This window comes from Mixophyes fleayi, chromosome 8 (genome assembly GCF_038048845.1).
Source record: "Mixophyes fleayi isolate aMixFle1 chromosome 8, aMixFle1.hap1, whole genome shotgun sequence".
Classification (NCBI taxonomy): domain Eukaryota; kingdom Metazoa; phylum Chordata; class Amphibia; order Anura; family Limnodynastidae; genus Mixophyes; species Mixophyes fleayi.
Window position 1 is genome coordinate 112883075 of NC_134409.1, and position 21381 is coordinate 112904455.

Consider the following 21381-nt stretch of genomic DNA (forward strand, 5'->3'; position numbering starts at 1 on the left):
CTTTAATTTGTTCATGAAACCTGGTATATTTTGCTTATTTTCTGTTACTTTCAGAGATAACTTGTGAGATGCCAAAAAATTCTACTTGGTCTTACAATGTCCTCTTCAAAGTTGGTTAATAGATAGTTAAAATCCCACCTCTGTTAACCGTATTTCTTTGGCGAGATCCTTGATGAGCTGCGATGGCTTGAAATGTTCAGGAAGTTCATCTTCGTGCTCTAAGAGAGCCTGAAATAAACCATGGAAATAATGTACTTATTACAAATGGGACAAAAATCAAACAGGCTTGTAATGGCCATTATAGTTACCAGAAAATTGCCAGATCATCATCAGCAGCCAATTAATATATTTATATATACTGTTTTTGGGGTGTGGGAGGAATCCGGAGCACCAGCAAACACAGGGAGAACATATAAACTCCACACAGATACGGTCATGTTCGGAAATTGAACTCATGACCCCAGCGCACGCTGTGAGGCAGAAGTGCTAATCACTAAGCCACCGTGCTGCCCAGATGAGCCTCAATCCTCAGTGGGTCCTTATACATGTGGTGGGTTAGGAGTTTATTAGGAATGTTAAGGACATGATAATCAGATGTATTTAACCAATTGTTTCTCTAACTGTAATAATGAAAGCATATGCATTAATGTTACACAGGAATTCAGTATTGGGTAGAACTTAAGTCCTTACATGTTTTTTCGTCCATGATCTAAAGGCTCCATTCAGAATTTTGGCCCCTTGGACAAGATGAGGTGCTGGCTGCTTCCCCGATTTATGTAATGCTGAAGTAAAGAAACACCCAGGATTAATACTGTAATCTCTGCTTTTCCAAGAGAGACAGTGACATGCACCAGAGTTCAAGAGATTTGTTTCATTAGTAGTCTGAACTTTATCCCTAATCAGCTTTTATTCAACTGCGTTATGGTCACAAAGACACCTGGGGGTAAATGTAGAGTTTTCCAGCGGGTTTGAAAAGTGGAGATGTTGCCTATAGCAACCAATCAGATTCTAGCTGTCATTTTGTAGAATGTACTAAATAAATGATAGCTAGAATCTGATTGTTTTTTCAAACCTGCCGGAAAACTCTCAGCTTGATACATTTACCCACTGGAGAAGAAAGGAATAATCCTACATATGTACATGCTTTAGAGCATGGATGACAATCTTTCACACTGAAGGATGGTTGAGCATCATGGAAGTCAGATATGTTTTCCCTACACTGTCAGCAAATGTTATTTTCACAAAATGTAATATAATTTTTGCACTACAATCCAAGTAGTATATGTGCAAAAAATAATATAAGTGATAGAAAACAAATTAACGAAAGGAATTTTCAAATAAAAAACATTTCAACTTGATTTATTTTTTTTACCTAGGTAAAACAGATGGACTTTTTTTGACTGAAGTGTTACTATCACTTGTATTGTAAGCAATTTATTTTGAAGATATTTAATTTCAGACACTTTGTCTCAAAAAAGTCTCAATTTAGCATTACTACATCACTTCAGCAGTGTGTCACTATTCATTGCAGACATCATCTCTAGCTATCACAGTGTATAACTGGTTACCCTCCAAGAAGTGAAAACTCTAATTTCCATATGACCTGCGCACTTGGGGCCTGAGTCATTAAGGAAAGGAAGGCAAAAAAACGAGTAAATGTACTCCGAAGCAAACCATGTTACAATGTAGTGGATTATCTTTCTAGAGTGTGTGTTCATATATATGGATTAGAATAATAAACCCAGGCAACATTGATGTTTTTTATGCATGCAATAACTGAATGCTGATGGTGATGCATTTGCTAACCACTTACACCTGCATTTTGTAAGCAACTCAAAAAACACTAAGCAAAATACTACAGAGGAGGATAATGATGACAACACCACATACATATAAAATATCTATAATTTAACACAAGATATTATAAAATAGCATCCAGGAAGTTTTCCTTTATGAAATAGGAAAATGACACCAATGCCCAAAATCTTGTAATAAGAAACAATATTTAAAGTACCTTTGAACTTCTCAAGCAGGTGTCTCCCCACGTACCAACAAGCTGTCTCATAACTTGGAAACTGGGTTAAGCTGATGATCTTCAGTCTCTTTTCTACTTCATATGCTCTGCAGGTTAAATTATAACACATAGATTAAGACATCAAACTGCGACCAAAGTTACATGACTACAATGTGGTCACTCAGAACAGAATATTACAGCAACTGACATAATAAGTGTTGGTATTTAGCTCATTACTTGGGATCCAGGTACATGGTAAATATAATCTTATATGTACAAATAACAGCGTTCCCAACGTATGTGGACACTGTTGAATGTACAGTTTTATCTGAGATTATCCCAGGTCGACATATGTCATGTCTATCCTAGAACATAACCTCCAGACATCTAGGATGAACATTCTTAGAATTGCCACCTTTTGGACTGGTAAAATACAAACAAGATATATCTATCCAGTTCAAGCAAGAATTATCCTAAAATGATTTACCCAGGCTATCTCTGTCCATTAATTCTGGAACCATTAGCTAAGGTTTCTGTTTTAATTTTATTAAGAAAGTTCATGATACACTTATCTCATTTCGGAGAATCGATGCTGCGACTGTATGTAGAATACTCTCTGCCCATTCTTGGTAATCACTTTCCCTTCCTTTGATTTGTTCTCATCTATACACATTCATTTAGCATCAAATCACTTTAAAGTATCTGGTCTTAAAGATCACTGAAACTTGAGCAGTATTCTAAAAACTGAACAGTAGATTCCAAATCCCGACTGTAGAGTGAAAACTGGATAGATGACAACACTAATAGTTGTTAGGAATGTTTAACCTGAAGTTGATTTATTTGTGAGCGATACTTGTTCCAGGCACACTTATTTATGCAAAAGATTCAGGACTTGGAATTTTCTGATCCTAGGGAAGCATTTTCCCTATGCATATGAGACTGTATGACTACAAGCCCATCGAAGGACAAACACAAGTGAAATAGCTGTTAAAAATGAACAGCTATACACTAAGGTGTATAACATTGTAAACATCTTCTGGTCTTTTAATCCTCACATACAAGGGTGCTGATCAAGGAGGCGGAAAACATTCACTCAGTAAGTACCGGCCCTCTATATGGACATGCAGCAGTCTTTGGACAAAGGTTACGCTACTAGTAACTATAGCTGCTTAAACTATTGAGACAGAAATTTGAATTTGACCAGCTCGACGGCCTGAACTGGTTTTCCGCAGGATCGTGGGTTTTCCCGCTAGTTTGATTTAGATTCAACTGTTGCTGCTAAATTCGCGGTTCAAAGTGCGAGTTTGCAAATAACAGTTAAAATAAAATATACTAGAATAAACTATTACATTTTAACTATTCAAGCTTAAATTGCTACACTCTGTAATATGTGAAACTTTTTTTTTTGAAGAAGAAGAAGAAGAACAGAGAACATTACTCGAGTTTGTCGTTTACATGGCAAACTGTACAAAACCTGTTAGTCTTGCTTGAATTTACAGCACATTTTTTTAATCTAAATTTGAGTAGATTTATTGTACATTTTTGACCTTTAGAGCTCTATTCGAGAACTGCTTAGAGGACCACATTGAAACAAATTTGAGTGCTTCTACTAGTAGCTTTGCCTTGCTTCAAAATGCAGGCGTGGGTTCAACGCCAGGGCCCTATGTACAGAGTGACTGTTTGTACAAAGAGATCTCAAAGTTTTGCATGTTTGCAGACACATTACCAGCACCCAGGTACAAGACCTTATGGGATATTTTCCATGTATATTTGTGAATGCTAAAATACTGCTTTTCATATTGCATTAAATTATACTTTTAGATTAGTGACCCACAACCTGTATATACATAATAGTGCCTTTGGATGGAAAGGATCTGATATTTTTAACTGTTGTTAACAATGTGTGCCCCAAATACTGCATTCTCTATTGTTGTCATTGCTACCAACCAGTATAGCAGTAAGTGCCTAGTCTAGTAAGACGGTGTAACTCAATATATAGGTGACATTATCAGCCACTCAGAAATTGTGTTGTGTCTTGTGGTCACACCACTGTCATTTTGTTATTTACACTTTCTAGAAGCCCCGTACCCAGTGGCGGATTTAGGGGGGGGGGGGTGGGGTTAGGGGACTTCTGGAAAGTGTAAATAACAGAATGACAGACACTATACACTTGTGCAGACAGAGGGGCATATTCAATTAGGATTCGCGACCGCGATTATGTGCAGCTGCACGGGTCCCGGTACCGCAACATCACGAATTTCCGTAGGGATGCGCAGCCGCATGTAATCCCGGGCGTGAATATGCCCCAGAGAATCCTGCTATAAACACAATCAGAGTGGCTGGCAGCATCCCTGCCAATCCGACTCTGCCGACAGGCACATATACATAGTTTGCTGCCCCTGATAGGAGTGAGAAAGGTGGCGGGGCTCTAAATTGCTCCCCCCCCCCCCAAAGGACCGCCCTGTTTTATAAAGAGTACAGTTTTATTACAGCAAGTTGTGTGATCAGACATTTCTCCCATAAATACAAATATGTTGTGTTGGTCCTGGCCCATAACCCTATGTCTCTAGTTTGTCCCTCTCATGTCTTATGCTGAATTTTTCTGTATGATATGCGATTTGTTCTGTTAATTGTATTAATGTGTTTATTATGCTGCTCAACTGTACCCAAGGTTATGTTATTATGTACACTGTTGTCATGTTTGTCATATCTTCCTGCTTATGTCAGGTGCTACAGAATATGTGGTGCCACATAAATGAATGATGAAGCAGCCATTTTGATGGCTGAACCAATATTATCATCATTATCATCAGTTATTTATATAACGCCACTAATTCCGCAGCGCTGTACAGAGAACTCATTTACATCGGTCCATGAGAATTCACCTCGAACCACTGTCATTAGTGTGAGTTTAGCCTATCATTGAACCAGTGACATCACAGTGAATGCAGCCTATCCATACACTAGAAGCCAGTGACATCACAGTGAATGCAGCCTATCCATACACTAGAAGCCAGTGACATCACAGTGAATGCAGCCTATCCATTTCACTAGGAGCCAGTGACATCACTGAACACAGCACAGTAGCAGAACTACCATTGGTGCAGCAGGTGTGGTGCACCAGGGCCCGTGGAGATAATGGGGCCCGCTGCACGGGAAATGAACGAACTGTGGGCCCTGGTTCCCTCCTTCCCTGCAACGGGGCCCACAGCTCGTTAGTTCTGCCTCTTATGCAGCATATCATTTCATTATGAAACATTAACAGCAATAATAATGCGGAAAATCGTTTCACTATAGTATAGACAAGTAATATTACTGGTCCCTGGATGCAGCACAAGTGAACTTCAAGAGTCAAAACAATAGCCTAATCACAGGGCCGTAACTAGGGCTGTGTGACAGGGGCGACCGCCCAGGGCACACTGCTGAAGAGGGGTGCAATTTAGGGATATTTTTAGGTTCATTTGGTTAAAATTGAGAGCTAGGGGGGGCAGCATTTGTCTTTCTCGCCCCAGGCGCTAGAATTCTAAGTTTCGGCTCTGCCTAATCATACTTTCAAGGAGAGAATCAAGAGTTAGAAGATTTTCTTGTAGTCTTTGATAAAAAAAAAAATCTAAAGGCTCAACAAAGAGCTCTTGACAATTTCCTGATTAGACACAAAAAGAGTGAATGATACCTCATCTGCATTTCAACACTCAGGCTGTGCAGGAAGTGCCCGGAAAATGCTAAACAGTCCACAGGGGTCAGTGTTGCGTAGATCCAGCCTGTAGCAGAAACAGCAGAGTTAATCAGCATGTTAAGAACAACAAGTCGGTATAATCCTACTTGTATTGAGTGAAAGAAAGAGTATTTCTATAAATCGGAAGATCCTGCGTCTTATTGACATGACTAGGTGCCTTATTGATAAAGTTCTGGGGAAGACCTGGCATGACATGCACACTTCCACATTTGCCAGACATCGTTCCATTGCTGATGATGGTTTTTAGTCAGTTTAAAAAAACAAATCAAAGAATACAATGTGCTTTGGTACAATAAAAAATTATCATGGGAGCGTACGTGCCAATGCGATATCGGTCTTAACAGTCGTTTATCGCGTGATTGGTATGATAATGTAGTGTGTACCCAGCTTTATGCTTGTTGTCTGGTACGGACAACATAGGTTGCCCCCAGAACAGACCATTTTACACATCTGTTGTGTACTGGAAAGTATGAGATAAGTAGGGATTCTGTGGACTCACCTGATGGAATGAAGAGAGTCTGCCCTTGTTTGACTGTGCACTTGTAACATTTATCCACTTGATCTGCAAAGAACATCTCGTAGTGATTGGCAGCTGATCGCCAGCGCTCATACAGAGATATATTGGCTGAAGCCGGTCTGATCAGGTAAAATATCTTTTCGCCCTGAAACAAAAACACAGGAGAAGTGTATATTATTAAAAAATAGAAGTGTATTTATCATACAATAAAAGCAGATATAAAAATAATAATATAACTGGGAGCACTCCTGTATTAATTGTGACTGCCTATAATGTACATATTGGGATGTACACCATACCCTACTTTAGGTCAAGAAATAAAATAAAAATATATACTAATAACAAGCGCAACACAATAAATCTTATACTTTCTACAACAATAAACAACAAATATTTAAATCCAGTCACTTACAAATAGTCCAATGGATGTGGATTCATGATATTCTTGAATAGTGAATTTATCATAGTATTACCATGACTTGTGATATCACACTGTGTGTTTAATAACATACTACACTATGCATGTTGTTTTTGCTTTTTATATCCTATATACAACTGGGAATTTCATCTGAGCAACATCATCTACTGATGTGGAAAGAGGTACTGTGAATTCACACAAGACATTTGGACTATTTGTAAAGGACTGAATATAAGTATGTGTTATATATTGTTGAGAAGGTATAAGAGTTATTGTGGAGTGCCTGTTGTTGTATCCTTTTGGTTTTTATTCTGGACATACAAAAAAAAGTGTGAAAAATTATTACGGCATAGCATAAAATACAAATAGTAAAACTGAACTAAAATGTAAACATTTTCCAAAAGAAACAAACCAAACCTTATACACTGTACATGGGAGTTCCTGAGGATAAAAGCCTGGGCCCCGACACTGCACGCTCTCCTCTGCATCACCATCCAGATGGACAAGAACCAAGTATTTCTCCCCACTTTTCCCCTCCCTTCTTCCCAAACCCCCTCTTTCCTAATAAGCCTATATGGCTGCAATGTAGTGAATAAGGCTCTGCATATGGGACAGTAAGGCTCTGCATACGGGACAGTAAGGCTCTGCATACAGGACAGTAAGGCTCTGCATACGGGACAGTTAGGCTCTGCATACGGGACAGTTAGGCTCTGCATACGGGACAGTTAGGCTCTGCATACGGGACAGTTAGGCTCTGCATACGGGACAGTAAGGCTCTGCATACGGGACAGTAAGGCTCTGCATATGGGGACCTATAGGCAGCAAAAACTAGCTACAGGCTCCACATGGGGTTAAGGCAGCATGTGGGGACATTATGTAAGGCTGCTCTAAGGAGACACTATAGGGATTATTGGAGCACATGTGAATATGGAGGCACAGGCCATGGAGCATGATGAGCAGTAAGTATATTGGGTTGTTTAATGAGCACTGTGAGATAGTATATGGCTTGTGAGATGTATGCACAGGCTATATGGAGACTGTGATATATATGAAATATGGGTATATAGAGAGGAGTTGTTTGTGCTGCATATACAGCATGAGGTAGTTAGCCCTGTGATTCAGTGATGTTAGAACTGTAAAGGGGGAAATCAAAGGATGCGCACAATTACCTTTAGCACGGTAATTTCTGCACGTTATTACCGCTACTATGGTAATCTCTACACTCCCTGAGCTGCAAGCAGAAATCCGCGTTGGAATTACCGTACTAAAGATAATAGCACGCACCCTGCGTTGTTCTTTAGAGCAATGAGGGGAACTGAATTCCCCCCTTCTTTCCTAATTAGAGTAATGATAGTGATTGAAATTAAAAATTGATCTAGGACATACCCTACCCCAACTATAAATCTGTCCCCACATTTGAAATTTACCTCCCCCTCCAATGCAACATGGTTTTGCCAAGGAGCAAAGTTATTCCTTTTTTTTTGCTTTCCTTTCCCTAATGAATCAGGCCACCAGAGTGTTTATTAACTGTATCTTTTTATATCTGTACTATTTGGATGCACTTTGTGGTGATTGTGTATTTCAAGGATTGGTATCTGTAGTATAAAATTAAAACATTTGAACCTTTATTTATTAAAAAATAATTCATAATTTTGATTTATTTACCTTTAGTCCTCAGTATGTTTTAAGTGGTGTGCAAACCATTTTTAGCCTGTAGATGCCACTGTTGCAATTGCTGTCTATAGAAATCATTTCGCAGATGACTAGATAGTTCCCTACACTGAAGTGGAAACAGTGACACCTACAGCCAGCAAAAATAAATAAATAAGAAAAAAAGTACAAATGTACATTAACTTTTACATAATGTATCGCATTGTGGAGTAGAATAAAAAGAAAAAGTCGGAACACCACTACAATATATCTATTTTTTCACAAAAACACATTAGTTTAGGTTGAGGCTTCAACCTATTTGTGAAATCCAATTTTTGTTTCTTTATGCAAATATTTGTAGATTGAAAAAAAACTAATAGTATTATTGATCCATTAACAGGAATAAATTTGTCTGAAGACAAATCATGATTAACAAGGTAGGAGAGCTTGTAAGGCATATATATATATATATATATATATATATATATATATATATATATATATATATATATATATATATATATATATATATATATATATATATATATATATATACACACACACACACACACATCTAATCACTCCCAAGTTTGAATGGTGAACACAACTAAACTACTTGTGAACTATCAGCAAATAAGCAAGTCCTATTAAGGAAAAGTGACTTCTGAGAAATGTCATTTATATGGTGGCCCTCTGTCATCATGCTTTATCCACTGGGTATTCAAACTATGGCACAAGCCTGTGTTGAGACAGAAACCCACCTAAAGACAAACTGTTTCTCCCCTACTGTAGCTCATTAGTGCAGGTTGTTTCCCCTTAGTCTTTAATCTTTGGAGAAAACAGAGTTGAAAAAAAGATTTTTGGGCAATGACACCAAGAAGACTTTCACTTGAACTCTTATTCTACAGCAATGAGCCTCTGTAAGGCATGGTCTGTAGGTAGGATGGTGAATCAGCACTGGCCTGTGGATAAAGCATGGATTCAACAGGCCGACATACAAAAAGACATTTACCAGCTGTCACTTCTATAAAATACTAAAGGGTCTCCGGCGCTAATAGGCAATAAACAAACAAATGAATATAGATAGGACATCAAGTGCAGCAAATCAAACAGAGGAAGTGCAAATCCTCTAAATAAATATAAAAACAGATAAACAGATTGCGCATAAGATGTCCTTAATATAGAGAAATACAGTATGATAATAAGACCAAAACAATAATGGATATAAACTAATATTTACTAAATATACAGAGAGTTAAAACAATTTAATACATGTACCAATATAACACATGATTCAGTGCACAGGCTCAATGACCCTTTAGAAAAAAACCCACAAAATGTGTTTTATATTCCACAGAACTTCCAATGTTTCCAAGAAATGTCCTAGAACGATTAGATAAAAAATGTTGGACAAAAGATGTATACAAAGGCTCCGTAGTGTCAAATCACAACATAGCTTCAGATGACAACTTGCCACATACTGAATAAAGCGATGGGGGTGATTAATTATGCACCTCTTTGATGTTGGTTATATCGCATTCATATGGCAGCGGTAAATTGCAAGTATAAAGGGTGTATCCGTCTTGCATATCTTAGTGTAGCCAAAATAGAATGAATCCAGCCATAAATAAAGGAGTCAAGCTTACCCGCCTCGATAGTCCAGATAGAAAATGTAAGTCCGCCGTCTGAGCGGCTAGGCGGTCCAAAACAAACTTGAATATTGGTGCGCACCAGTGAATCCGTCCGGACAACCACAGACTTAAGTGGAAGGTTCCTTGAAAGAGCTTGTAACTGTAAAGAACGCCTCTGGAGAAAAAGTTGCTTGAAAAAGTCTGCTTTGACAGACGAAACGCGTCGCAAGGTTTTGCTGGCTCTACGGAGTAATTATACTCTTTCTCTCTGGCCTCATTTATTGTGAAGACCCTTGTTACATTGTCTCCAGAGGCGTTCTTTACAGTTACAAGCTCTTTCAAGGAACCTTCCACTTAAGTCTGTGGTTGTCCGGACGGATTCACTGGTGCGCACCAATATTCAAGTTTGTTTTGGACCGCCTAGCCGCTCAGACGGCGGACTTACATTTTCTATCTGGACTATCGAGGCTGGTAAGCTTGACTCCTTTATTTATGGCTGGATTCATTCTATTTTGGCTACACTAAGATATGCAAGATGGATACACCCTTTATACTTGCAATTTACTGCTGCCATATGAATGCGATATAACCAACATCAAAGAGGTGCATAATTAATCACCCCCATCGCTTTATTCAGTATGTGGCAAGTTGTCATCTGAAGCTATGTTGTGATTTGACACTACGGAGCCTTTGTATACATCTTTTGTCCAACATTTTTTATCTAATCGTTCTAGGACATTTCTTGGAAACATTGGAAGTTCTGTGGAATATAAAACACATTTTGTGGGTTTTTTTCTAAAGGGTCATTGAGCCTGTGCACTGAATCATGTGTTATATTGGTACATGTATTAAATTGTTTTAACTCTCTGTATATTTAGTAAATATTAGTTTATATCCATTATTGTTTTGGTCTTATTATCATACTGTATTTCTCTATATTAAGGACATCTTATGCGCAATCTGTTTATCAGCTGTCACTTCTATGTATAGGAGTTACTTGGTAGCTCGCTGTGGCTTAAAACGATCACTAATCCGTTACCAAGTTTCAGTGAGACTGCCGGATAAAGGAATTGAGGGGTCTACAATCACCACAAAGCATGCAGTGATTTTTTTTGTTGTGGTTGTAAATCCTCAATTATTAATATTTTCCCCAAAAATACAGACCCACGGTGCTTCTTTATTTGGGCAAGTGCACCTACTTGTAAGCCTAGTGCAACCTCATTTCTATGTTCAACCTACTAACACTTATAGAACGAGAAGTGAGGGGACAAGGGACTGTATTTGTGTGTTTCAAGGTTTTTATTACATTGGTTGCATTGAGCCTAGAAATACGCTTTTCTGCACAAGTGGAGCTTGAAGGTGTATAATTCATCATATTAGAAGTGTGTAGCACGAGACATGATCTACATCAGGAGGTTGTACAGTGAGAAAAATGCAGTGTGCCCTTCTACAAAGCAGGGTACTCTCCCTAAATGTGCCCTCTCCATCTCTTTATCTCATTCATATAATCTCATCCTGCAAAACAAAAGCTTGCTTTTGCATATGTGTATAAAAGTGAGCCTAATCCGCGTTCATCAAGGAATGACCCATATCAGTCCAACTCCTCCCATCAGACAGGATAGATGTTGCACCCCGTAGAGGATGCCATGAACTTACCTGCAAGACCACATGCATTTGGCAAAAATAGGCCACAAAAGAGCAAGTCTGCATTTAGCGCAGTCGTAGATTAACCTTACTGTTTATAACAGATAAAAATATAACAAGGAAAAAAAAGAATGTAAATTGTATAAAAATACAATTTCAAAGTGAAACTTTCAGATGCTAATACAATATGCGAAACTATACAAAGAAAACAACCCTTTAACACTGAGAAAAAAGATATAAAGAACAAAAAGTAAATCTTCTCTATATCGCTCACATATAGTGATTTTACAGGTGACTTGTGATATAATTTGCCTCGTAATATAAGAGTGAAAGGATCATAAACCAAAGAATTATACCAATGGACTACTTACTTTAAGCACATGGTACCAGGCAGAGGCTCCTCCGGAGTCTATGTGGAAGTCTGTGTAACTGTCCTTCACGCATATTAAACAATACTTGGTCACTTTTGGTTTTGCTAGGAGAGCATCATCAGGCCAATGGTTGTCCACCCATGAGAGCTTTTTAACAATCTCTGGAGCTTCCACAAAGTTGGACATTCTGTGGACAAGATTTAAATTAAAGTTGTGGATCTTGTGGCTGATACACATAATGTTCTATAAATTCTCGACACAGGATACACATCAAGGTATGGTTTGCATTCAGTATGTACTGAATATTAAACTTTTTGGAGGAGTTGATAAATATTCTGAATATTTTGCAGAGAAGAGATACACCGATATTCTGGATCTCCAGAAACATCTTTTTATGTTTTACATTACTTGAGCAGATTGCATTAGAGTGTTTTTGGTTTTTTTTTAGCATCGATAGGGCTTTCGTTTGGTATCACTGTAAAGGACATACTGAGCAGATTTAGGTGCATTCTATATGTAAATATAGGAAAGCACAAAGTCTATCTCTCCTCTGCAGTAAGCCGCCGTGACCACATCACCAGCACTGTAATCTCATAAAGATCTCTGCCTTCATATGTTCAACAAGGAACATCTTGTTGGAGAACTTAGCTGTGACTGTTTGGGGCAGCTAATAAATCACCACTCTTAAGTGGCTGTCACCGTAGGGAGATGGGACTACCATCGCTGTACATCCTACAGTGATGGCACTCACAGGATGAATCTGTCCAGTATGCAACATGTCACATCCCAATACCAACTTCATGCCACTATTACAAAGGTCACACTTCTCTATCCTGCATCACTTTGGAGTGATGCCAAAATCTGAAAACCAGTACACTTAAATTTAACGTGTGTAGGTATATGAAGGGGGACGAGAGTTTGCTATACAATCAGTAATCCCTGCATTTAACCTATATTCATGAAACTTGCCGGGTTGAGCACACCATGACAAACACATATTTGTGAAAGTACATTAATGTATAGTAACACAAAACAATTATTGACATTATTATGAACTCACCTTGTGTCTGAGAATTCTAAGTTGATGACATTAAGGACCCTTTTCCTATTAGTGCTGTAGTAATAATCAACAAATTCTTTGAGCTTCATCTTGCAGTCTTTCTGCTTTGTGACATCTGTGACATCAACCACTCTCTCTGGACCTGAAAAACAAAGATAAGAAACCATTAGGGACATTGTGCTACATTTGTTGAATAAGATCTATGCCTGGAAGAGGTTTATTTAAGGAACTATAATGCGTGTTCACTTTAATGAATATGTCAAACAATAGTGAAAAAAGGAAAAAGTGGTGATGTCACCATAGGCCAATAAGAACACATGTAATAGGTCAGTGTGTCACAATGGTTTCTTATACGAGGTATGTCTATTAAATAACGAGGCTGATTAAATAACTCATCTTTATTTATTGGTATTACAAATTTAATGTTTGTCCCCTTCAATACACTCCCCATTTGCCCTAATACATCGCTGTAGTCTTGTTTTCCACTAGTTGAAGGCATGGAGTAAATCAATTTCTGTCACTTATTTCATATCTGCCGTTTTCTTCTATACAGCATCAAGTGACTCAAAATGTGCCCCTTTAAGCACTGATTTAACTTTTGGGAAAGGATAAAAATCGCAAGGTGTTAAATCAGGCAAATATGGAGAATGTTCGAGTGTAGTAATGTGTTTGTCGGTCAAACACTGCTTCACAGAAAGTGCTGTGTGAGCAGGCGCATTGTCCTGGTGAAGAAAGAAACCATTTTTCCACAGTTGCGGCCGTTTCTTTCTGACTCTCTCTCTCAGCTTTTTCAAAACTTCCTTATAATAATGCTGATTAACTGTTGTGCCTTCTGGAACCCATTCTTCCGAAATTACACCCTTGATATCGAAAAAAAACAATGAGTATTGCTTTGAATTTTGACAAGCTTTTTTCATTATTGGTGATGACAGTGTTTTCCAGTGCATTGACTGTCTTTTGGTTTCAGGATCGTACTACTACTACTACTTTGCAGTCTAATACAGAGAACCCATACATGGGTTACAGGACAGCAGAACATTTAGATGCAAAGTCAGGGAATGGATTAGGACAATACAGCCATGGCTGCCAGATAGTGTAAAGCAGTGGTCAGGGAACAGGGGTAAATTACCCCAAATGGGGTAAAAATGAAATTCCTGGGGGTAATGCTGCCGATTCACATGCTGTCAGTTGGATTGTAGACCCCTTTAAATGTGAAATTGCTGTTGCACCAGAAGAGCCTCAAGGGTTGGCAGAGGCACTTCTTGAGCTTCGATGCAATAATGAAGCACGTATTGCATTTGAAAACAAAGCAGATCCGTCATATTTTAGGATGTCAACAGCTGCAAAAGCATTCAAAATTGCACATGAGGAGGAAGTCAAAAAGTTGCTGCCTTTTGCAACAACCTACCTTTGCGAACAAGGATTTTCCACTCTAACGAACATAAAAACAAAGCAGAGAAATCGATTGGATGCTGAAGACTGTATCCAAATTGCTCAGACATCAAAATGCCCCAATATTGATGTTCTCGTATCAAAATTGAAGCAACATCATTTCTCCAAAACCTGAAGTTTTGAAGTTGAAGCTTTCAAAGAAATTTTGAATAGATTCAATAAAATTTTGAATTCCAATAATTAATAATATATGATTTTTATTCCTTTCAAATCAAAGGTGTAACACTGGCATATCTAAATATATTTGGGGGTAAAAGGTAAAAAAGTTCCCTGACCCCTGGTGTAAAGTGTATTCTGGCACCCCCATAAATAATCTTCTTCTTGTGGGTCGGTGTCATTACCTAGTTAACTACAGTGATCTCTCTTTATACTGACAGCTTAAAATACAAGCCAAAACTGGTGTAATAGCGAGGGTGGCATTGTAAAGAGGGTGGCATAAATGGAATCAATACATTTTAACAAACTTTTGGTGCACAGAATATACCTGGTGTTAAGCGAGGGTATCATTATAAAGGGGAGTGATATAAAGATGGTGAATGTTTTCAGCCACTGTTTAATGATTTGGTAATAGTCACCTTAAGGCTACTACCGTTCGGCAATATTACTTTACATAGCAAACTAGCTTAAATGCTCCCACACACTTATAAAAAGCTTTTTCTTGTCCTGCTCTCAGTGTTTGACGCTGCATTGTCATATAAATAAATGTTCATTTTAATGATAATGCGGCCATAGTACACACTAGCAAAGGACAGCTCTGGAATATATTATGTTGTATTCTTGCTGCGTCCAGCGGTAGAGAATGTAATAAGGATGCATTTATCACTGAGATAAATTATACCTAGAAGAACAACTCTTCAAGCTGTGTTCACCGTGAGGAGGACAAGCACATAAGTATAAGCCCTTAGGCTTCCCAGTCCCACAGAACAAAAGGCTAAAGTTTAACTGCAAGGAGAAAATAAGCATCTCCATGGCAGGAGCTGTCACTGAGAAGACCATCTGCATGACAACCCGCACGTGCAGTCTCAGCAAAACGTGAGCCAGTGCAAAGACAGAGCCCCACTGCAACACCCTGTATGTTGCGCTCAGAAATCTAGCACTGACTTCAAGGGTGATCACTAAATGGTATTCAGGGAAATAAAAATACTTATTTATACCCTACAGACGATCTTAAAGCTGCACCCCCAGGAGTGTTTCTGTTCACCACTTTCAAATGTGTACGAAATGGGGTGTGAGCGGAAGGACCACTCAGAAGCTGCAATCTCCTGTACAGTGGCACACAGCCAGGGCTGTGAGATGGGCCATGGACCTCTGAGAAATGGCTGCATGGAGCCGACCCGGGGCTCCGATGAGTGGGGGGTTGGGTAGGGTGATTCTTCACCTTACATGGCAGTGCTGTTTTTAAAGTTTCATATCATGGAGGTTTCTGGCTCATGTGATTGGCACTCCTAATGAACACCAGTGGAACAATTAAGGGATCACTGATTTGACTTCCACAGAATGATTGGCCAGAGTGAGCTCTAAATTGCTACAAAATTAAACAAATTGGTGACGCACCAAAACCATGCAAAATTATCCAACAAAAACAATGTTTTGCAGAGTTCATATGTTTCGCCTTTATAGGTTATGTAAGTTTAAGGCATTTTTCTGTACCTAATATTGTTACTGGTGACAGAATACGCCATTTACATTTCTGCATTTACCTCTCGCAGACTGTCCATACTCGTTAATACAACCATCCTAAACCCTGTGCACTCAAATACAAGCCAAACAACCTAACCATTCACTATACAATGTATGGACCCATCCTAAGCAGTTAAAATTTGGTTGGATTCCAGCAAGATATAAAATCTGGTTGGACGATAACTAAATTTCAGTGTACAAACAAGCTATCAAGTATTTGTGTGCTACATGAAAAAACAGACAGTATTTTCCATATGTGCAAAATAATAAACTTATTTGCACCCCTTTGCATTGTAACATGGTTTTGCCCAGAAAACTTGAGTAAGAAAATGTACTAAATTTTTTGCTTAACTTTCCTTAAGGAATCAAGAATGTTACAACTGTGTGACACTATGTAATGCTTTCAGGTAATGTGGTTTCCTGTACCTGAACGCAATTCAAGATTGGGAGATAAAAACAATAGTCATACACGGACAATGTTAGCATCTGAAGAAGAGGGCATGGAGACTCACCAACAGTTTTACTCTGTCTTTCTTGTCCGTGTAATAAAATGCCTCTAACAGGCTTGTGCAAAGACACCTGTAGTGAGTCCTTGATTGCCTTCTGCATTTCTTTGTACTTCAAGAGATTAAAAGGAGATCACTAAGGCTTAACAGAGCACCACGTTGACTATACCAGGTGGCGCTGTGTGTGAAGATTTAAACAGCATATATACAGTGTGTTTTAGGAAGACGTGTCCATAACAGGGTCTGTGTCCAGAACAGACCATGTGGTAAAATTACTAAAACTTCTAAAAAGTAAAATTGGGGGTATTGCCCATAGTAACCAATCAAATTATAGCATATAGAATGAAATAGATAAATGATAGCTAGAATCCGATTGGTCGCTATGGGCAACCCCCCACTTTTTCTTTTTAGAAGTTTTAATAAATCTACACTCATGTCTTTCTGCTTTACTAAAATATGCACACATGGGCCGATTCTGCCTTGCACAGCAGGATAAATGTCCAAATCAGCCACATACAGGTGACCAAACTGGACAAAGCTGACCACACTCACAAGCCATTAAAGGTCAGCTTCCAAACACATTTGCCAACAAGCTGGATAATAAAAAAAATCAGTATAGACTGGATTATTATCAGACATCACAGTTGTCTTGCCTGACATTGCTGTGTATCTCACAGCATGCTTGGCCATCATAACATAAGTGGGAGGAAAAAAACTATTCCCGCTTAGACATATAGGGCTAGATTTACTAAGCTGCGTGTTTGAAAAAGTGGGGATGTTGCCTATAGCAACCAATCAGATTCCAGCTGTCATTTTGTAGAAGGTACTAAATAAATGAAAGCTAGAATCTGATTGGTTGCTATAGGCAACATCTCCACTTGTTCAAACCCGCAGTTTAGTAAATATACCCCATAGTGTAAGAATTTAAAACATTTTGCTATGCAATATAGCTGAGGGTTAACTGCTTGTACAGCAAAACTAACTTTTTGCATGTAGTTGCCCTTTAAAGGGCAGAATTTTATTTTATCTTTTACTCTATCCAAATGAATGTTATATATTTTTTGTGAACAGAGGAGGAAAAAAAACAGATTACTTTAATGCAAATAGGTCATCAGCATTAATTTACCCCATACTTCAATTATCTCTTTTTCCTCTGGTGGGAAAAATAGGGATGACAAAAATGTGTAATTTTATAGGAAACTTGATGCTGTTATAGCAAGGGTTTGTTTGTTTTTTTAAATTGTTATTTTTAACCCGGTAAGATGAGACATTGAGTAGTTACAGGAGACTTTGTTAGCACTCCACAATTGCAAGCACTTACAGATTAATTGTAAATTGGATCTAATAGTAACTGGCAAGCCGGCTACCATCAGACCTATTAGTGCAGGCTGACACACGAGTGGTGATTCAGGTGTCGTCTACTTTTCCCTTAGCCTGCCTGTCATTATTGGTAATCGCGGCCGTACGCAGACTAATGAAGAAACACCATGCACTCCTATTGCCACATTGACAACACTGGTTAATAGCGAAATGAAAGGCTGAATTCTCTTGAGTACTATCTTAGCCACAAACCGGCTCCATCCACTGTGCGTAGGCAACAGCTGCATTTTAAAAACATTTCATTTACTTGATGAAGGGGCAGACAATTATTAAACAAGGCGGAGATGCTGGGAAGGACTTTCCTCCTGATCGTCTAATCACTAAGGCACAACAACCAAGGGCCTGTGGTCTTTTCACCATATCTAACTTGTAACTATTAACAAGGTGTATGTGAATATTTTGGGGAAAATCTATATGAATTTTGTATGATTTTCCTTTCTCAGTAAACAGGGGTATTTCCATAAACTGACCACTGAATGACACTGTTCTATTGCTGTTCTGTGCAGAAAAATGGTTCTTTATGAAGAATAAATTATGCAAATGTGTTTTACTGAACACTGATGAACAAAAGAAAAAGTCTATGTCATCCATCTAAGGGAGGTTACAGAAAATCGTCATTCAATTTCCATAATCAATGTGATACATCAATATAACAATACCAAACAGAACACTTACCAACATAATTCTCAACATCACTGACATAGAACGTCGGAGCGGGTACAGAAAGGCCCAGACCATCCTTCTTTGGCACCAGAACTGGCTCTGTAAACCCTGTGTCTTCAAAATACTCCACTGTTAACTGATTGCCGTTCAATTTAGTAACCACGTCCTCAGCACTGGAAGAGATAAGTCACGGTTTCTTTATCTGGGAAACTGATCTTATGCGTTTATTGCTGGCGACAATGTCTCTTTTAAAGTGTTTTTATTGATACAATTTTCATCATCAAATATTAAATGCCATACACCTGGCCACGTCTCTGCAAAGTGCTGACAAAGTAGTATGACGTGAACTCGTCAACAAACATTTCATACCTATAACTCAGGGCACAGTTCATGAAAAACTGCTATATGTACCAAGCGCCTGTGAGTAAATATGTATTAAAACAAATACAACTCTTATAGACCTGTGCACTGTATAAAGAGTTATTTGTACAATACGCCTGTGAGTAAATATGTATTATAACAAATACAACTCTTATAGACCTGTGTACTGTATAAAGAGTTATATTTGTTATAATACATATTTACTCACAGGCGTATGGTACATATAACAGATTATAGACCTGTGTACTGTATAAATCGTATAAATGATCTGATCCCGTAATCTGCTTATACAGCAAGCATTATCTAAATGTCTTCCATATAAATCACTCAGCTTCAGAGAAGACATTCTTTATACCACCATATAAAACTTAAAAGAAATTACTAAAAAAAAAAAAAAGCGTTTGTGGCAGGCTTGTGTTAGTCTAAGATTCCGCTACACTTGTTATGAATTATTGATTTAATTTATGGATTATATAAATAAATACAGACATTCATATTAAGCTTTTATTGATTCATGTGAAAACATTTATTTAAACAAATTGCTAACATGACATGAGAAATGAGACATGACAGGAGACGAATGGGAACGTCGACGTGTAAAGAATTATTAATACAACACATGGCAGTTTATTAAGAATTCATGTATTTTCAAATGAGAAAAGCAGCAATACAATATAAAAAGGCATCTACTGTAATAGATTGCTATGGGACTGGAGAGTGATTTTGGTCTTTCCAGGAGAGCTGAGAGCACCTGACCACTAGAGGGCTCCCGACAGATGAATTTTAAACTAGATGTTTTCACTTTGCATCTTTCACTTGACCTGAACATGTTTCTTTTGAACGATCCTTTTTATGTGTACAAATATTACAAATGAACAATGGGCGCTCTATAAAACCTATATAAAGCTATTCGTATGTCATATATAGCTATGGCCAGTTGCAGCTCTCCAATACAGGCTCTGGGACCTGGATATCAATGTAACATACATAAAACAAGGCAGGTTGAGAGCGCAAAAACTGTAAACCAATAGTAATATTGATATAGTAATTTATTATGTATTGGAATACACACAAATATAAAATATAAAATGAATAAAACATTAATCCGTATCAAATATAGCAACAAATTGACATCAACTGGAATCAGCATTCATAGTGAGTCAAAACCCATATAGAGTATTCATGATTGGATTCACAGCAGGTGAAGTGATTGATAGACCTGTTAATGCACATACAGATATACACCCTTAAGAAGGCAAAGCTACAAATGCAGAGTGTTGATCCAGATATATAGAGCTTAGTCCCGGAAGGTGTTTGTATGTAAACACCAAAGCAGGAGGAATTAATCCTCAATATGCAGTAACTGAAATCCAGCAGTTTGTTGAAGTATCACATATATACCACGGATTGTACGTATAAGCACAGCTTGTACACACCTCCTTTGTATTATACAGATGTAGTCTCTCTATGAGAGAGGAGGAATAGAAAGTCTTAAGTACTTATCGTGTTATCAGATGGACGGATCACTCAAAGGTGTATCTCCTGGTAATAGTTGGATAAAGGTGTTAGTCCTTCCAGGTCACAAAAAGAGCTCCTTCACCCCGGGGTAAATTAATCGCTCTGTTATATCAATCGCCGGCCGGAAGCCAATAAATGTCTGACGCGTTTCTCGGCACACTGGCCATTTCATCAGAGGTAATGTTATCCGGACAAACCGGCTCTCTACAAATAGTCCATGATTATGGTCACATGGGGATGGCTGACCAATCCCCTGTTGATGATCATGTGATACGGGTAGTCCAATAAACAGAGGTTCCCATTCATAAAATAGTAACAGCCTCGTACGTCACCAGTAAAACAGCTGTTTGTCTCATAATTACAGCTAAAAGTTCCGCTGATGTGGATCCGTTTAAAAGCATAATAGATTGTATTGGTGTAAATTATCACTTCACCTACAAATACTATAATAACGCTTAAATAATCCTTTCTAACGCTGTTAATACTAGGACTGTACAAAAGCAATAGATGTATATATATGGCTAAACTACCAATATATAAAAATATCAATATTAAAGGTCGTTGGCTCATAAATTTCAAAAGGAAAAACAGAGGTAATATAAACCATAACTTATAGGTTCACAACACAGAGTTAAGATTAAGTGTCATCTATTACAGCAAATCAAGGTCAAAACTGACCGAGATAGTTAATGCATAATTTGTTACACCAGAATGAATCATTATCAAATATTATTTAATTCTATTGTATCATTCAAACCTT

At 38.1% G+C, this 21381-nt stretch overlaps 1 protein-coding gene across 4 annotated transcripts in view; it reads right to left on the reverse strand.

Moving 5' to 3' along the window:
• PHF2 (PHD finger protein 2) overlaps positions 1-21381 on the reverse strand; it is a 189679-nt gene that overhangs the window by 38446 nt on the left and 129852 nt on the right. For all 4 annotated transcript variants that reach the window (XM_075183190.1, XM_075183189.1, XM_075183192.1 and 1 more), the window contains exons 4-11: positions 18735-18895; positions 13042-13183; positions 11982-12168; positions 6250-6412; positions 5688-5775; positions 2015-2121; positions 691-782; positions 139-228 (exon numbers count right to left, since the gene is read on the reverse strand). In XM_075183190.1, the coding sequence (XP_075039291.1) occupies positions 139-228; positions 691-782; positions 2015-2121; positions 5688-5775; positions 6250-6412; positions 11982-12168; positions 13042-13183; positions 18735-18895 (1030 nt within the window). The remainder of the gene's footprint in view (positions 1-138; positions 229-690; positions 783-2014; positions 2122-5687; positions 5776-6249; positions 6413-11981; positions 12169-13041; positions 13184-18734; positions 18896-21381) is intronic.